The sequence below is a fragment of the Poecilia mexicana genome, unplaced genomic scaffold (assembly GCF_051168715.1).
Source record: "Poecilia mexicana isolate PSO_F unplaced genomic scaffold, ASM5116871v1 scaffold_7, whole genome shotgun sequence".
In the NCBI taxonomy this organism is placed as follows: Eukaryota; Metazoa; Chordata; class Actinopteri; order Cyprinodontiformes; family Poeciliidae; genus Poecilia; species Poecilia mexicana.
The window spans coordinates 15,123,791-15,141,762 of NW_028263376.1; the positions used below are offsets into that span (position 1 = coordinate 15,123,791).

Sequence of the window (17,972 nt, forward strand, 5' to 3'; positions counted from 1 at the left end):
AAAATATAAAAATAAATATTTCATTTTTACAATTATGCACTTTCTACTTCTATTTTATCAGTTTCTAGTTTAAACGTGACAGACTGTGAGAAGGTTCAAAAAGCATGAATACTTTTTCAAAGCGCTGTAAGTATTGAGTGGCCTATGTGTCAGTTGTACTGATAAATTGCTGTGCTTCCATATTACTCATATATTGAACTATTTTCATATTACCCAACTCTGTCAAACATTTCAGAACGACTTGAATCCTTCAAGCCTAAACAAGAACCGACCATTTCTGTACACAGACTACAGTTTAGCAACAAAAGCATTTTGTAATTATAAGGCTAAACAGACAGATAGTAGCAACAAATAGACGTAACTGGTTACTCGGTGTTTATGTATTTGAGTCTGTCTTTGTCAGAAAAAAACCTGCATGAAGAGTTTCAAATGTGTTTTAGTTGCCTGCTGTAGGCTGATACAACACAAACGTGTCCCTTCTTTGAGCCGTTTTATGCTCGAATGAAATATATTGCAGTGAAATTATTCTTAATAATTTCAACACAACTATATTATATCAGTTTCTTATTGCAGTCACATTTAAAAAAAATGGAGAAAAATCCAACCTTGAAAATGAGATTATTTAGTCAGTGGAAAAAGTTCCACCGTATCAAATAATTATTTAGCAACATTTCAGAAATTTCCTGTTTTCCCGATTTGACACATTGGCCCATTTGTTGCGGCACTTTAAAGTAGGAAATGGAAGAGAACATTACATTCAATCAGAGTGTTGATCTTAATAAGTCAGGTAATGGCACATGTAGGATTAAGGCAATAACTTAGAAAGTTTAAAACAAGTGGAAGAGTAATGTGGAATTTAGTCAATTTTGCTAAGGATTTTGATTAAAACTAAGATTTTTACTGAGATTGGTAAAAAAAAAAATCTGTGCTTTTAAGCAACAAACTCTACAGCTGAGTCTGGTAGTGGAAATTCATATTGGAAAATGCCTGGTGGTGAATCTGTGATGCTGTGGGCCTTTTTCTCCTCCAAACGTCACAGGAATCATGCTAGCTAGTGCATGGTATCATTTTAAATAACAATCTGATGACCTTTGCCAGAAAATAAAAATAAGATCACTTTGCTAGTTTGAGCAAGATAGCGATCAAAGTCATGTGATGCAATCAACACAGAAACGATTCACCAGACACAAACACTTTCTGTCATATTAACTGTCACATTTTTCATACATATTAATGTTTTGTGTGTGAGATTATGTTTCTGTTTCAACACCGATTTATTTTTAAACATTTTGCACATCTTTACCAAAGGCCAGTAGCTGTGGGATGCTGTTTGCATTGGTCAGCTTTAAGCAGTTTAAGAAAGAAAAGAAAAACAATCAACATGTAAAATGAAAAGAAACTGGGCTTATAACATCCAAAGTAAAACTTTGAAAGACCTGTAGAACTAGTGATCATGATTCAGATTTAAGACAGTACATTCAGTATTACTCTATTGAAGCCATAAAGAAATTGGGGATTACTCAGGAGCTTGGCACGGTTTTGCAATACTTTCAGTTTTTCCTCAGTATTCTGACACTTGTGCTACACCTCGTTTGTCTGGGTTTCTGCCAAACCTGCTGACTCACAACTGTTGACTTTCCAGCAATACCCTGGAAGTCCTTTTAAAGTTTCTTAATAGTAAAAGCAGCAGGAGAAGAGTGAAGGGTGAACATGTTTATTCTCTCTGAGATTACAGAAGTTACACATGCATGTAAGCAATCAAAAGCAAGTTAATTGTACATGTGACAAACACAAATGACGAACACCATAATAAGGCTTAGACTAAATGACAGGATGCAAAAAGACAGATGTGGACGAGACTTTGCCATCTCCAGTGTATTTGTTAATATTGATATTTACAATCAGATGCCAAGGGAAAAAAATAAGATTGTGTTTTCATGTATGACACAGTATTTCAATGCCAGCATATATTTATATTTGCGCTTGTACATGCTGTTTAATTAAGGTGTTGATTTTTTTCTCCATATTTCTAAATATCTTTCATTTCAATTTTGTTGGAACCACTCTGGTACCAGAAGTGCCTGGATGTCATAACATAACTCACACGGCATTGCCACTCCGGTTTTAGCACAGGAATTAGATACTGAAAGCAAAACACATGACTAAATATTGCAAAAGCCCCAGTATGTTAGAACATAAACGGGGAAAAGTCAGATTAGGCCTAAAAGTTTGTAGAAAAGATTTCACACTCACACTGCTACACTACTCAATGTATTTTTATGATCAAAAATATACATTTCAGTGAAGTTGCCATAATATCTCCGTTTCACATTGCCGTAAGGTGAATGTAAAAAGCCTGAAACCATATTAAAATGCCAGGTTTGGGTGATGTAAAAAAACAAAAAAACTCAGATAATTAATGTCAGATATGTTTCCACCTTTAGTGAAACCACAACCCCACTGAAATATAAATAGGCACATTTTTATGCTAACCCTAAATACAAATAAGGAACCTACAATATTGCATAAGTGTGCTCACTTTCACACTTTTTATTTGTTCTGGTTGTGGTAAGTTGATTAGTTCAGAAAAGCTCCTCCTCATTTTTGTCACCAGAAACCTGAAGGTTTTGATCCATCATTAACTAATTTGTGGAACCGTTCATAACTCCCTAGTTCCAGTTGAAGAAAAACAGTCCCAGAGCATGATGCTGTCACCACCATGCTTCACTGTGGATGGTGTTCTGCTTGGTGATAGTTTCCTGCAGACTTTCAGGAAACGTGAAATGTTTTTTGGAACTTTTAGCCAGACTTGGATGATTTTTTTCTTAATAATAAAGCCTTCCATCTTGCCACATATGAGATTGCTCTATTGTGTGAGGTATAGCTTGTAGTTGACAGAAATGCCTGCAGCTCATTTAATGTTGCTATGAACCTGGTTAGTTTTGTATTTTTATCAATCTTGGAGGGATGCCCAATTCTTAGTACTATCTGTGTTACACAACATTTTCTCAAATTGATGCTGATGGATTGACTGTCTTTAAATATGCCATATACCACAATAACTTCATTTCATGGTAGATCTAGTGCCTCAGAAATTATTTTAAGAATGAGATTGCTCTGATGAATTCGAACCTCCCAGCAGAGCGTGACTGTTACTGGAAGCTGTGACTAAACAAATGTCAGGAACAGAGAAGCTGAATTATATTTGAGTTAATCAGAAGTGTGTTACATGATGGGAGGCATGTCCTGGCTAATATTGAGTCTGTGGAAGTAGCACAGACCTTGTTAGAAAGAAGTGTACAACCTAATTAATTATTATTATTATTATTATTTTGCTTTAAGCTACTTTGGTTTGTCTTTGATCAGAGATGCACAACTTATATTTAGTGTTATAGGTGGGAAAAGATCTGAAGTGTTTTGTATTGGTTTGATTTTTTACATCACTATAAACTTGCCATTTTAGAGGTTGGGTAGAGTATTTTATAGGCACCGTTTCTCCTTTTCTTCATCTACCCACATGCGATTCTTTTCTGAATCCTTTTAAAAGCACTCCTTTTCATATTGCAACATCTAAAAAAGTAGTTAATATGATGATGACGAAATATGACAGACACAAAGACAAAGTAAGAGCTAGAAGGAGGGGGAGGGGGCAACCTGGGGGGGTTCTGTACAGGGAAACTTAAAGGGTTCATTTGGTTTTCTCAGATGCTGTAGCAGCAGTCGCTGGTTCTGTCTGGACCCCAGCATCTGTAGAGTGGCGTTTCTGACCCTATAAATAAGAAGGGAGAAAACAGAAAATTCTTGTTCACTGTAAAACTGTCTGCACATCCATATTTAACCACAGGAAATGACCTCTTTTACCACTATTTCCTTAAACTGCCTTGCCAGGAGCTTGTCTATAAGAGGAAAAAAAATGTAGCTGACAGCAAAGTGAAGTATGTTGACTTTAAGTTACCATAGCTGTACTAAACCACTGCTAGGTGTAAAACTGAAAGTTGAGAAACATGAAGTGGCATGCTAATCTGCTTTGTTCTCAGCAGAGCATGGCCTGAACCTCCAATAATACAACAAGTGGCTGCTGCCATCTAGTGGGGAGTAAAGAAAATTAGACTTAAGAATGTTAATCACATGAGGCAAATATAGACATGGTAAAAAAATTAAATTACAGCTTCTGTTAACTCTAAGATTTTATGTTTCAGGAAACAATAATATGCATCTGATCTTTACCACATAACAGATTCCACAAGTGTATTTTTTATTTTTTTAAAGAGGAAACAAAAATAGAAAATCTGCATGTGAAAAACCCAGAAATATCCAATTCAACAGCCTGCAGAATTAACTTTAGCAGAAATAACAATAGTTGGTTTCTGACTGACTTATTTCCTCTCATATTATTGCAGAGAAATGTTGGCTTATTATTTATGTTGCGCCTTCAATTCTTGGAGGTTTGCAGATGTTTGTTTCTGTGCAGCTCTCTGAGGGTCTCACAGCAGCATTTCTGTCAGGTTGGGATGTGGTTTTAATGAGGTTATTGCAGCAACTTGGTTCACGTCCTTTTCAGCCATCTGTTTGAAATCAATGTCCTGTTGATGTCCCAGTTTGGGTCAAGCCACACAGCATGTATTTTGATTGTTTATTGGTTTGTATTAGCACTTCCTGTCCTAATTTTTTCTGTCTTTTAATATTGCCTGACCATGAACTCTCAAAGGTGTAATTCTTGTTTTTTTTGTCTCTTACTGAACTAATTGGAAATTACCTTATAGCTCTTACCAAATTAATGGGGAACAATTATATTTCTGAGCTCACTGCTGTTGTCTTTCCTTTTCTGTTGTCTCGTGACTGAACACATCTGTCTGTATGTTCCAGACCTGCAAAAGGCTTTTTTTCAAGGCTATTGGCACATGAAACAAAGATCAGTTGATTGAACAGATGGCTGCTGTTTTACTTTTAAATCCAATCTTAGCAGTAAATTAGTTTTGTTCCAATAACGTTATGAAATCTGTTACATGATTCTCAGTACTTTAGATTAGATCTCAATAATTTTCTAAAACAGTAAAGATTATTGTTTCAGTTAGGATCATGTCCTGATTGAAATAGGGTGTACTCTCTTTTATCTATAACTACAAACATGCAACTTCAAGGGAAGTGAATGCTGCCAGTCAACGAGTTCATAAAATTTGCTGGGCTTCTGTAGATCAGGGTGTCCAAAGTGTGGCCCGGGGACCTTTTGTGTCCCTTGAAATGTTTCCGTTTAGCCTCTGACGACAAGTTAAGCGAAATAAAAATTTGGCAAACAAAATAGAAAACAATTGATGACCTGAACATTTTTGAAATTGTCTTTTTTTTTTTTATTAATACAAAGTCCTTTTTATGTCTTGGTTCTTTAATGATACACAGATTTAACAAAAGTGTGTTTATTGTCGAGCAGGTAAAACTAAATAAATTAAAAAAAAATCACAATAATTTTGTATTTTTAATTTAATGAATTTTGTGGCCCACCAGTAGTTTAGATTTACAAGGTTTTGGATCCCAGTGCAGAAAGTTTGGATACCACCGACTTAAATAGTAAAGTTTTTTTGTTTTGTTTTTACTGCTAAGTTATGTGCCATGTGTCTATCATTGCATGAATAACTGGATAATTGAATTGACATTTTTTTCCTGTGACGTGCCTTAAAATGACACATGTTGCGAATTGACACTATATAAATAAGCTGAACTGAATAAAATAGAAGTAAGTTGCACATAATTTAAACATGTCACTAGACCTCAACTGTTGCTTTAACAAGATCTGGGAGAAAAATGAAGCTCCTCTCACCAGGTTTTTGAAGAACAGCTGGATGGAGTTCCTCTTCTCCAGTTTTTTGGGCTGACTCGCTGCATCGTCTCCAGCCGGAGAGGCGGCTGCCGCCGGCTTGCTATCTACAACTGCCTCTGACTTGGCCACGGCTTTAGGTTCCTCCTTAGCTTTAGCAGGCTGAGGCGACTCTGCGGGAGAGGGCGGGGTTGGAGTCGTCTTTTTGGGGTCAGCAGCCTAAAAGAGAAGCATAAAGTTTAGCTGTTCTGCTCCAGGATCAGTTAAGAGTAAAGTGGCTGTTATTGCTGCTCGGAGTTTGAACTCCAAGGCGACATTTGAACCGACATTAAGATGCACACCTGCTGTTAGGACACAGCTTGCATTATGAAAGACGAGCACACACACTCTGAGAAACTGTTATGATTTCTGAATATGACAGCAAACGGAGAGACGCTTCGGGCAAGTAAGCTGTTTAGAGCACGTTTTAATCTCAGATGGCATTATTCTGGTTAACAATGCATCTATTCACACAAGAGATGATTCTATTTACCAGGCCAGTTGATTTCTTGAGGAGCCGAACTCCACTTGTGGAGGCTGCTTGGACTTTTGTGGTCATGGTATCTAACAGTACCTCAAGTTCATATCAATCTGTTACTTGCTGACAGGTGATTTTTATCATAATGCATACCTATAGATATTCAAACATTTTAAGGGGGATAGGGGAGATCTGACGTGAATCAGTTCTTACTTTGGGCTTGAAGAGAAACATGAAAGATGATTTGGAGGTTAGCTTCTTTTCCTCCTGAACAGGTGGAGGCGGTTCCGGCTTCGCTGCTGCCTCCAGAGTGCCAGCTTTGGAAGGATCCACCTTCTTTTGTCAAAACAACACAGAGGAAAAACACAGATCATGAGACGTACACAAACCCAAGGGCGCGGCCGTCAATGTAGCTGACAGAGTGAAAGCGGGAGCTGCCACCTGTGACAGGAGAGAGGAGGAATTCCAATCAGAAAAGACGGGAGAGGGAAGGAAAAACTTCCTGAAGGAAGAAAGAAACCCAAACAATCCGCTATGACAAGAAGAATTGGTGCTTTTAAGAGCCGATGTAGGAAGGAATCCCAGAAAATAGAAAATGTCAGTCTCAGAGGATACAGAGATTCTCCACCTCCAAAGAATTATCAAGAAAGTTGAAGATGTTTGGGGAATCAAATAAACTAATCGACTTATTTTCCATAATCTTCAACTCTCCAATGGTTCGATTTAACTTCTTCCCTTAGCTGTGGTTCTTCTTCCACCAATTTTGCATATTTGTCATGGTGGAACGGGTTCAGTGTGAAGGAGTGATTCTGTGTTACCCCAAACCGAGGAAATAAGACCCCAGGCAACCCTGTTTCTGGGAAATGTCTAGAAGATTTAACTGAAAATACTGCAGAGCTCTGTCTTTAAACAGTCCAACAAATACATTAAATATCAGAATTTATTTTAGCCTCAACTAAGATGTTGAAAGTTAGGCGTGGTTATCCAATATGATCAACTTTCAGCATCTTTCAACCAGATGTAGTCGTCTACGGACAGCTTCAAGCAGTGGTCTCTTCAGCTTTTCCATTTTTTGACGCGAGTTCAGTTCAGTCAAGTAAATATTTTAAAAAGATTAATTCACACTGAGCTGTTTGTTGTTTTGTTTAATAACACCTCTTAGTAGTTGGGAGCAAAGGATGGGGGTTTATTGCATTGTTATCGTGAAATATTTCTTATAATCATTAGAACTTGGATTTATTGTAACAGTAAATGTCAGTTAACGATGTCTGAAACTCCCAAAGCTGATGGTATTGCTGGAATTATTTTCACCATTTTCCCCACTGATGGTTCCACGAGAGCATCAATAAACAACAAATTCAAAAACATAATGTAGTTTCTGTGTGCAGTGAGTGTTTAAAAGATTGCATTTGGTTTCTGGACTGGTTTACTCCCTAAAATGGATGTGAGACTGTTATGGCCAGTGGCCGTGTATGTTTTCTTTTCTTTCTTTTCTGTATATCTGCAGCTTCTAATCAAGTTGACTCCACTTGGAAGTGGATGCAGCCCTGTCTTCCTGTGCCACTCCCTGAGGCCTACAGCGATTGGCTCACCAATTGCCAGCTCCACCAATCTCTGAAGAGGCCTCCCTTTTAAAACCCCAGACTTCCTGGAGGAAGGCGTGGCTGTTTCTTTGTTCAGACAGCTTGCCACTTTGTTGGGTGTTTGGTTGACTGGTGTAAACTTGCTTTGCCCCTTTTGCTAGCTCTGATAGCTTTTGCTAGCTCTGATAGCTTTTGCTAGCTCTGATAGCTTTTGCTAGCTCTGATAGCTTTTGTTAGCCGTGATAGCTTTTGTTAGCCGTGATAGCTTTTGTAACTTGCTTTGTCCCTGTGGGGGATCTTCGTATCTCTTAGAGATTTGTAGTTTGTTTTTGTTTAACCTGGACTTAAAGTCCATTTTTGTTTGGTTAAGATCTTTGGTTTACAACTCTGATTGTTTTGTGGATTTTGTTTTATTTAGTACATTTTTATTGCAAGTCCCTACATTTTGACTATTAATTTTTACCTTTTTATTTTTGTCAAAACCAAACAATTAACCTTTAATTGTTAAACCTTTAACATCCAGGTTTCTTTAATGTTCCCTTTCCCCTGGCTGAGCTGGGTCGTAACAGAGACGATGTGCAAAATCTAATCTTTCTGGAATAAACATGAACCTTGCTGAAAATGGGATCATCTTAGGTTAACTCATTGCTACCTTTGTCTCTAAGAACTGGTGAGAAGTTCCTGAGGTGCCTTAAAAACCAACGGGGGGGTGAAGACCCCCGTTGTGGGGTGCTTTTCAACATGGTATTACGTCCAGAAGTATAAAATGTTAAAGATACTTAAGTTTTTCAACCTTTCACAGGGAGTTTTCTAATTTTTCTTCATGTATTTTTTCCGTTATTTTCTCACACTCATCCCCGGTGTGGTAGAAAACAAGTGTGGGTGTTTTTGTTTCATTTTTACTCCAATCAGATTTTCTAATCACTACATTCAGTTTCATTTACATTTCTTTAAACCACTGCAGCTTTCTGGAAACAGGGTTGTCAGCGAGAAAACATTGATTGGAATAATTTCAAAGATGCCTGCAGAATGGAAATAAAGAGTGAAAAGAGCTAATGTTCTGGCGGCCATCTTGCATATTTACCTCCTCTTCTCCAACTTGCTTGCCCACTTCCACAGCAGCTTGCTGAGATTCAACCTTATATTCAGTTTTATAAGCAAATGTAATATAATTTTTGTACCAGAATGGAGATTTAAAGACAATTTTATTCAACTATTAAAAAGAGAATGAAAAGCCAAAATTGAGAACTTTTTGTTGTTTACCTGCACTTCTACAAGAGGCTCTGGTTCCTCCACTGCTGTCTCCTGCAGAGTAAAACTGTTTTTATATTCTGAACCCATTTACATTAAGATAAAAATTAAAATGCCCTTAATTAAAGGATGATTTCACTCAGAGTGAGGCATTCACTCTAATATATTTTTATGAATAGATACCAGAGTCTCTTAAGTTACCTGTACTTCTACAACTGGCTGTACCTCTACTTCAATAGCGTGTGCTTCCTCCTTGATGGTCTGCAGGACAGTGAAGGAATTCTTACATTTAATGAAATCTTAAAGTGATAAGAAAGCTTTATCTTGCAATAAAATGACACCTTTGTCAATGGCATTTCAATTTAAGTGCATGTGGATACACGTGTGCCTTAATTTACATCCAATCCTGCATTAGAGCTCACTTTCCGGTATCCGTCAACATTTTTCACTTCTGGCCCCGATGCCAATTCATAGGAATACAACACCTGGTGCAAATGCTCATTTTCAATCAAGCTGTTACCTTTGGGACCACGAGATTTGCACAGTGCCTCATCACTTCATAGAAAAACACTTTTATAATTAGATCTTAATACATTTTATTGGTCTAAGTTAATGGTCCCTTTTCTCATTCGAAGTAATCCTACATTTCTCAGAGTGGGAAGTAAACGAGCTTTGTTATTGGAGATTAAAAAAAAATGTAGCTGCCTTTTTATTTCATGTAAATCTGGATTTGTATACATATACATACATTTACCCATGTTACCAGAATATTGTTAGGGATCTCCTTGATGCCTTTTGCAAAACACTAATAGCTGGGACTTGGGCACCTTCTGGCTGTCTCTGTGAGTTTTAAAACGACCAAAGTGACATGAAGATCCTTGTAAACGTGTTGCTCTTGGCACTACTTGTGAAATGAGGTAGTGACAGAGCCATAACACTTGATTTATGAAAGGGCAAGCGAGTGCTGTGGCTGGAGGATGTGATAAAGTGCAGACCGAGAGAATACGGCATCGGTTGGTCGTAGGTTTTACTGCAAAAATCTGTTTTTATTCTAGTCATTCACACTTTAGGACCAGATAAATTTCACTGCGAGACGGTCAGTTGGGGTGATGTTTAAATTTAAAACAAAACCAAGAAGGACGTCTAGGTGTTACATTGTGGAGCAGCAGTAGGAGAACAGACTGTCACTGAGTGGGTTGTAATCCAATTGTATTTTTTGACGAGTTTTACAAACCTTCAATCTGTTTTGGCCTTTAGACTTTGAGATGCACGATACAAATTTAATGCACAACATCATTTCACTGCTGTGTCTGGAATGCCGACCTTCATTTTTCAAAGCTGACATCTGCGTGGGACTTGATGATTGGTGATTTATTTACGGCCAGAGGCATTGTGAAGAGCTGAATTTTAACATTTTGACATTAAAGTTTAATTAAAATCCATTTTTTAGTCTTTAGAATAAATATTTATTTGTGACTTTAATGGTCCTTCAAAAAACTAAAACACATCAAACAAAATGTCTGAAGATCAAACATCAAAAAACCTTCAAAGTGGTAAAGGCCTGATGTAAAGACATTTATGTTATGAATAAATGAGGCTCTGTACTAAATTAATGGTCAGCAGAAATTGTATTTTTTACAAACTGTTACTAAGAAAATTTGAACAGTATTTTTATTTTTTTTGCATCACTTGAAGTTTTCAGTTTTGTTAAATTTTATAGGCTGTCCTGCTTCTTTCATAAGCAATTTTAATACTAAGTAAGCTACTGCAGGGAGTAAAAAGACTGCACAACAGGTGAGACATGCAATATTTGCATTGCCCTAACAGAGAAATGCAAAATCACTGGTTGACTCTGTTGAAATCTTGCGGATCAGGTCAGCATAATTAAGTTGTGTCATTTATGTTTTATGCCAGAACAACGTAAAACTTCTTCAAAAGGTTTGTCGCTACAGAAACTAAAAGTATACAGAGTTCATGGCTATGCTAACCTTTTCTACTTTATCTGCTCAACTAGATGGAAATCTGAACATGAGTATTTATGGTTATTCACCATAATACTCAATAGCCAGTAGTTTATATTGACACATCTTATGCAGTAAAAATGATTAAAAGACATGCTGGATGGATTTTATTTGTGTTGTAAATTAGCCAGATAAGCATTTTCATGCTCACTATTTGCAATTCCTCTGAAAACATTTCATTTCATGAAAGAAGCAACTTTACTCAACTGCTGCATCAGCTAAGATACAACACTTGGCCTCTTTCTGCCACTCCCAGACAAACCAGCTTCTGTCCAACTGGGAGCCAGATGAGTCATGGTCAGTGAGAGGACATAATAATCTACTGTACCACCTCTGTACGCTTGGCTCTGCTAGCTGAAACACTTCTCCTTGACCCCTCTCGCCTTATATCAGTACCTTAAGCCGACATCTTTTACACTATAGAATGCAGTGCAGCTGAACTTGCTGCGTTTCTTTACCTTTGGTCGGAAGAATTTACTCAGAGCATCTTTTGTCGATTTTCCTTTTGCGGACTCGGGTTCTTTTCCAGAAGCTTTTGGTTCATCTTTTTGTGTTGGCTTTGCAGCTTTGGAAGCTGGTTCTCCTTTGGTCTCCAGTCTGGGAGGCTCTGGGGGCGGTGGGGGTGGAGCAGGCATTCCTTTGGGTGCTGCAGACTGTTCTGATGTCTGTGCAACCTATTCAAAACAGAAAAATGATATACTGATGCGAAGGTAACAATACAATGATGTTTACCAACAAGCATATTTTCTAACAGCAAGCTTAGGTTAGATTGTTATCTACTTTAAATGATTAAATAGTTTTATCTTTGTAAAATCGGCACATAGGGTAAATTCTGAAGGTGGTTAAGATGCTGCATTGGGTTATATGCTCACAGTGGTGGCTTCTGCAGGTGTGGTCTCCTTCTGGGACTATTTTGCAACAAAAAAAGGAGGCAGTTAGAAATACATGGTTAAAAGAAGCAAATAAAAATCAGCAAAAAAGCTCATTATGCACCACTACAGGTAACAAATATGCCCCATTTTTAGGAAACAAGACATCATTATTTCAAAAGGAGGGCCAAAAATAGAAATATACTGTATCTAACTACAATTTGCAGCTGAAATTCCCAGACTGGCAGAAAGCTTGCTAATTAGGCCTCTGCATTTTGCAAACACTTCTAACAGCTTTGGGAATAGCTGTGATAATCAGCAGTTCGTAAGAAAGGAAAGAGGACCGATAATAAATTCAGCACTGAACATCTGTTCACCTGATCTTTTGCGGCATCGGGAGCAGCTGTTTCCTTTTTAGGTGTTTTTGTGGGAGTAACCTGTGATTCAACAGAATGGGGAAAATAAATTAACCAGACAAATATTTCAAGTGTAAATGTGTTCTGAAGCATCGTAAAAAAAAAAAAAAAAAAAAAAAAAACTCTCCCAGTCAGAGGATGTGGTTGATGCTGCACCAGCGAGCAAAACTAACTATTATTTCTATAAAACCAAAGCCTTTTTAATGAATTCAGCCTTTATGGGAAGCTAACCGAGGCAGACAGAGTGCACACTGAGGTCTCTGACAGAGCGCGTACAGTACATGTGCTGTCATTGTGACGGCCATTGTGCTCCGGAGACGGCGTAGGCCTGCCCGCGCACTATCTGCACAAATCTCAACTTCCAGCGGCACAGGCCTCCCTTGTGAGCTCACCCTATGGGACGAACAAAAGGCCACAACATTCCCGCATGTTCAAAGACTTGATTAGCATGGGGCTGGGGCAGTGGTAACTCTTTAAAACACCATGCATCCAAAAGACAGCATGATGAAGAGGAAATACAATGGCTGCTTGTTGTAGGATTTCCATCAGGCAGTCATCATAATTTCATTTACAGTCAAATGCTGATGTTAGAGCTTTTACAGACATTCAGATTATAATTATTTGAAAAAAAAATATATGTATATACAGTATACATGTACATATCTTTTTTTTTTTACCAATCTCCAATTTACATATAATTTTTCTTTTCACAGTTTCTCAAGATTAGATTCTTGATTTTAATTTAGTACACCTCTCCTTCACAATACAAACAACTAGACATTTCAACAGTGTTTAAACATGACCTAAATTCTCACACAGTGTCACTTACTAGTGTTTTAAAGAAGTTCATAACTGGATTCTCCTCTGGCTCGCTCTCCTCTCGGCTTTCCTCAGGCTGATCGTTTCCGTTCTCGCTTGCAGGAACTGTCTGTTCCTCTGGACTCGACTCTGAAGTCGCTCCGACCTCTGGCTCGGTCACAGGTTCCGACTCTTGCTTTACGTTTGCTGTCTCCTATATGCCGTCAGAGAGAATGGGCCTTTGAGGAGGATGTTGGAGCAGCAGAGCTGATATGCAAGCAGTGAGTGTCTTAATCGCAGCATTGAGATGGGAGCACAATTCCAACCATGCCTCTGCCTACTCGGGGCATTGTCAACAATCGGGCCTTTTATTAATGTGTGTGTCCCACCCCTCACTCATTGATATTCAACAATGTGTGAGAGTTATGCCTTGTGAGATGTCAGGAAAGACAACTGTCTTGTAATGTCCATCTGGTTGGTTGATATAATTTAAATTTACTTCTATTTTGCAGTTTCAACAGGTTGGCCATCAAGTTAAAACTGTGTATATGCTAAAGTTAGCTAAAAAGTTAATGTTAGCTAAAGTTCTGTATCATGTGGGCTATCAGTAGCACGTTGATCTCCAATAACACTGATTATCTTTGTCTGGAGCAGTGGCAGACTGGGTCACTGATGCACACAGGAAGGAAAAGCTAGCTGTGTCTTTTCTGATCCACTATACAAGTTAATGGAGCTCAAATTTCTTAAGAACGTCCATGCTGGTGCCACAAACCTGCAGCATAGTTTAATAAATATGGGGCTTCATAGGAGGAATCTTAATGAGGTTCTTTAGTTTTCAACTTCAGATAAATCATCCAGAAACCTCAGCTTCTGCCTTTGAGTTCTTCATAGGCTCATTTATTGTTACTGGGTTGAACATTTTGCTGTTTTATTTTAATTTTTTTGTATGTCCATTTTGGCTGTGGCAATATCCTCAGAACCGTATAACCAAACATGGAGAAGCAGCATCCAACTCTTATGCTCTTCTAAGCTGGAACAAACTTCCAGAAAATGGCAAAACATCCAAAACAGTTCCTTAAAATTAGGGCTAAAAATCCACATGCTTAGAGATGTCTTTCATTCATAATAACTGGAACATTGATCAATGCATTTGATGTATATTGCCTTGATGATTTTGATAATGACATTTGACAAAATATAATGTTTAATGCTGTCCATTGTGTTTTTATGGTGTAAGGCACTTTGAATTTGACTCTGTCCAATTTATCAAGAATTTCTGAGCCTAATGCTATATAACTTTATCATTCTTGAATTGGTTTGCAGTATTAAGCTCATCATGTATTACCTCTGGCTTCTCCATGCTGACCACTTCCTCACTTAAAAGCACAGATTTTATTAAGAACTGATCACCTTGATTCCAGCTTGAATCATTTGTTGTGAAAGTCAGGATTAGTATTTAGATACAGCAAATATATATTTCATGCCAGAATTAATAAATAGTAAAGAATTATAAAAGCAGCAGTTACTACGGCATCTGTACATTTTCTGCAACTACACTTGCGAGTTGTATCTTTTCTACACCGTGGACAAATCATCAGTTTATCACTGAGGCAATAAAACACACCTTTGGGCAATTTAGAAATATAATTTTTTCTGTTCATTAGGAGTTCTAGTTGATGAAATGTAATCTGAAATCACAATATGCAGCCATTTAATTTGCTTCATAGATAATATATATTATCTATGAAGATATATATATATATATATATATATATATATATATATATATATAATTTATTTAAATACATGTTTTGCAGCTTTCATGGCAAATTTAAATTCTGTGTAATGTTGCTGTTGCATATTTTGACATTGTAAAATAATTGTAAATACAACACGTTTTTAGAACACGTGTATATGAAATTATATACAATCATAACAGTAAATGTCTTAATGATTTCAGGCATAAAATATGTTTTCCATTTACATAATAAATTTATCAACACTAAGTACCAATGTAATAAAATATGCATGCCGTGGTATACAGTATATAAGAGAAAAATATAAGATTTTCTATTTTGTTTGTTTTGATTTTTAGATTTCTAAATTGTTTTGCTTAAGTCTATTTTTGTAAATTAAAAACTAGTTTTGCATACCTTTACCACAAAATGCTTGTACCTGTTTATATTGTTCAACATGCATAGGATGTGTTGATGATGATTAAAATACATTGTTGTGAATACAAAATGGAGGACTCTTGCACTCACCTGCTGAGGCTCAATGCGAAGCTGACTTGCATCCACTTGCTCTTCACTGGAGATCTTTTCCTTTTCCCGAACCTCAGTTTTCTCGTCCGCTTTACGGTCTTTCTTTTTGAAGAGTTTACCAAAACCATGACTTTTCTCTTTGCGTTTCTTGACTGGTTCCGTGTCGGCTGGTGGGGATTCAGTGGTTTCAGACACACTTTCAGCCGGAGCCGGTTCTGGCTCTGGTTCAGCCGTCACATTATTGGCTTCAGCTTTCGTCTCAAGTTTTGGAGACTGCAGCTTGCCATTCTGATGAACGGTGATGTCACTCTTGACTGTAAAAAACAGAATACCAGACACAATGATTATTTATTGTTGAAAATATCACTAAAACAGACTATACAAAAGTCCTGTTTAGTGTAAATATGGAGTCTGAGATGATCTTTTTCAATAATTACACAGCTGTTTCTGCTAGGCATCAATGCACATTAGGATTTTAATCCACTTGCATGCAACATTTAATTGATATCCTAGCGTCTAATTCTTCATGAAGTAAACATGGGCTAGTCGGTGCAAGAAAGTGGCATCTTTATCTCCAGGGTCAACATTCCAGCTCTTAAACAAACTAAAGAGCCGATGGGAATTGCTCAGCGCTGCTGTCGCTGCAGCGACACGAACCTCACTGTGACAGATCAAATAATCGCTCCTTGTCAGCGTTCCTGAGACTACGCCCAGAGTTTACATTAGGAGATCCGACACAGGACTCAGCTGGGACTCTCTGTATTTGCAGAGACTTATGAGTCTGAATGGTAAGTCAAACAGGGACATTTAAAAGGTCAGCCGATTCAGCCTGTGATATTTTCCCAGAAAGTGGAATTTTGGTGTAAGGTGAAAACAAGAAGGATACATATTTCCAGTGCATAGCTTTGCTCAATCTGCCGGCAAACCAAGGCCTATTTTGAGTCAGAAATTAAAAGGAGGGAGAAAAGTCACCATCAGCCTCCAATCCATTGAGTGTGATGCTTGCAGAGATGCCATTCACTGATCCATTTTCATGTTTTTCTGGAATTGTCCCATTCTATGGACGAATAAGGGAAACAAAGCATCTCTATGAACTTCAAAAATAACACGTAGCTACATCACAATCACCAGTTTTAAGGCCTGCTGTTCTCCCATGTGCATTCTGCTACTGATGTGCAGTCATTTGTAAAGTTCAAGATTTGTTGTACATGTTTAGTGGTTACTATGTACCTCTTTTACCTCAGTTACTTCTTCAGGAGCTGACTGTTCGTTTCCCATGATGGTCCCAGTCTGGGTTTGCCACCCTTTCTTCTAAAACACATCCAGCACAATAAGAAAACTCTTGGATATGAAATGTTATGTAGAGACATAAAACAAAATAGAGAAATCAAATATTTGAATCATTAAAAGTACAATTAATGAGTATTGTGAATATGTTTAGTCAAATATTTTACCTTGTGACACTCCTGTAGGTCAAGTGACTCCAAGAAAAAAAAAGAATATATGCCTGTCAGAGAGATGGATGCACTCCTCCTGTCTTGCTGCCTGCGTATAAAGGCTGTTATTGACAGACTGTTTTATATATGCTTTAAAATGGGTGTGACTGTTTTGAAGCAGTCAGCTGGATTTCCTACAGTAAAAAAATCATGTTAATCCATCTGAAAGTTTGGTGATCTCTAAGTTAGAAAACATATTGCAGATGTTGTAGTGAGTTTACAGGGGGGACAATAACACAAAGACATATTTTTTATTGAGTTTTAAGGCCTACCGCACAAAAATGAGGCGGTGCAGGACAGGTTGTTGATGACTGTCACCCAGAGTAACAGGATACGAATGAAGGATGTTGTTTTGGCATGCATCCATTAGTAACTTTAAAAAAAAAAAATAATAATAATATATATATATATATATATATATATATATATATATATATATATATATATATATATATATATATATATATATGGATGTTTACACTAATGTTGCTTCATTTTCTTCATTTTTAAAGGAGAATCTTGAATGTTTATGTCATTATGGGGATTTTCTGTTTCTTACTTTTGTAGCATGAATCAACCCTTGAACTTTGACTTTTTTATTTGCAAAGAGCTTCTGCTCTCCTGCCCACTTTAAATAGACTGCTAGGTCTTTATCAGACAAACGTATCCCTTAATTTACAACTTTTGTGATTCAAAGATCAATTTTGCTCTCAGTCTTGATAAATAAAACTCGTTTAGAGCAGCTAAAGTTTTAATGTTACATGACCCTTTGAAAAAAGACTGCTTTCTTATAGATATCTACCCTAGAAATCTTGTTTTTATTTGGAACGACCATGTTATCTCTATTTTTCTGTTCTATTTCTATTTTTATGTTAAACAAAATCTTTAAACATTTGTAAAAAAAAAAGAAAAAAAAAGAAAGATAAAAGGAAAAGAAAATTAAAA

The 17,972-nt window shown here is 37.1% G+C and overlaps 1 protein-coding gene across 7 annotated transcripts; it reads right to left on the minus strand.

Annotated features, from left to right (window-relative positions):
* Positions 1–1,698: 1,698 nt before the first annotated feature.
* On the minus strand, positions 1,699–17,113 carry bcas1 (brain enriched myelin associated protein 1). 7 transcript variants are annotated; one of them, XM_088007139.1, is made up of 15 exons: positions 16,986–17,113; positions 16,771–16,842; positions 16,504–16,588; positions 15,532–15,845; positions 13,299–13,481; positions 12,431–12,490; positions 12,057–12,092; positions 11,643–11,858; positions 9,365–9,424; positions 9,176–9,217; positions 8,997–9,050; positions 6,543–6,665; positions 6,345–6,425; positions 5,816–6,031; positions 1,699–3,769 (listed from the first exon to the last, which is right to left on the minus strand). In XM_088007139.1, the coding sequence occupies exons 2-15, from the start codon at positions 16,807–16,809 to the stop codon at positions 3,689–3,691; spliced, it is 1,590 nt and encodes a 529-aa protein (XP_087863265.1). In that variant the 5' UTR covers positions 16,810–16,842; positions 16,986–17,113; the 3' UTR covers positions 1,699–3,688. The 7 variants fall into 7 exon arrangements, with proteins under 7 accessions (XP_087863265.1, XP_087863263.1, XP_087863261.1 ...); XM_088007137.1 differs by lacking the exon at positions 6,345–6,425 and having other exon boundaries at positions 8,997–9,038; positions 16,762–16,842; positions 16,986–17,112; XM_088007135.1 differs by lacking the exon at positions 6,345–6,425 and having other exon boundaries at positions 16,986–17,111.
* Positions 17,114–17,972: the final 859 nt, after the last annotated feature.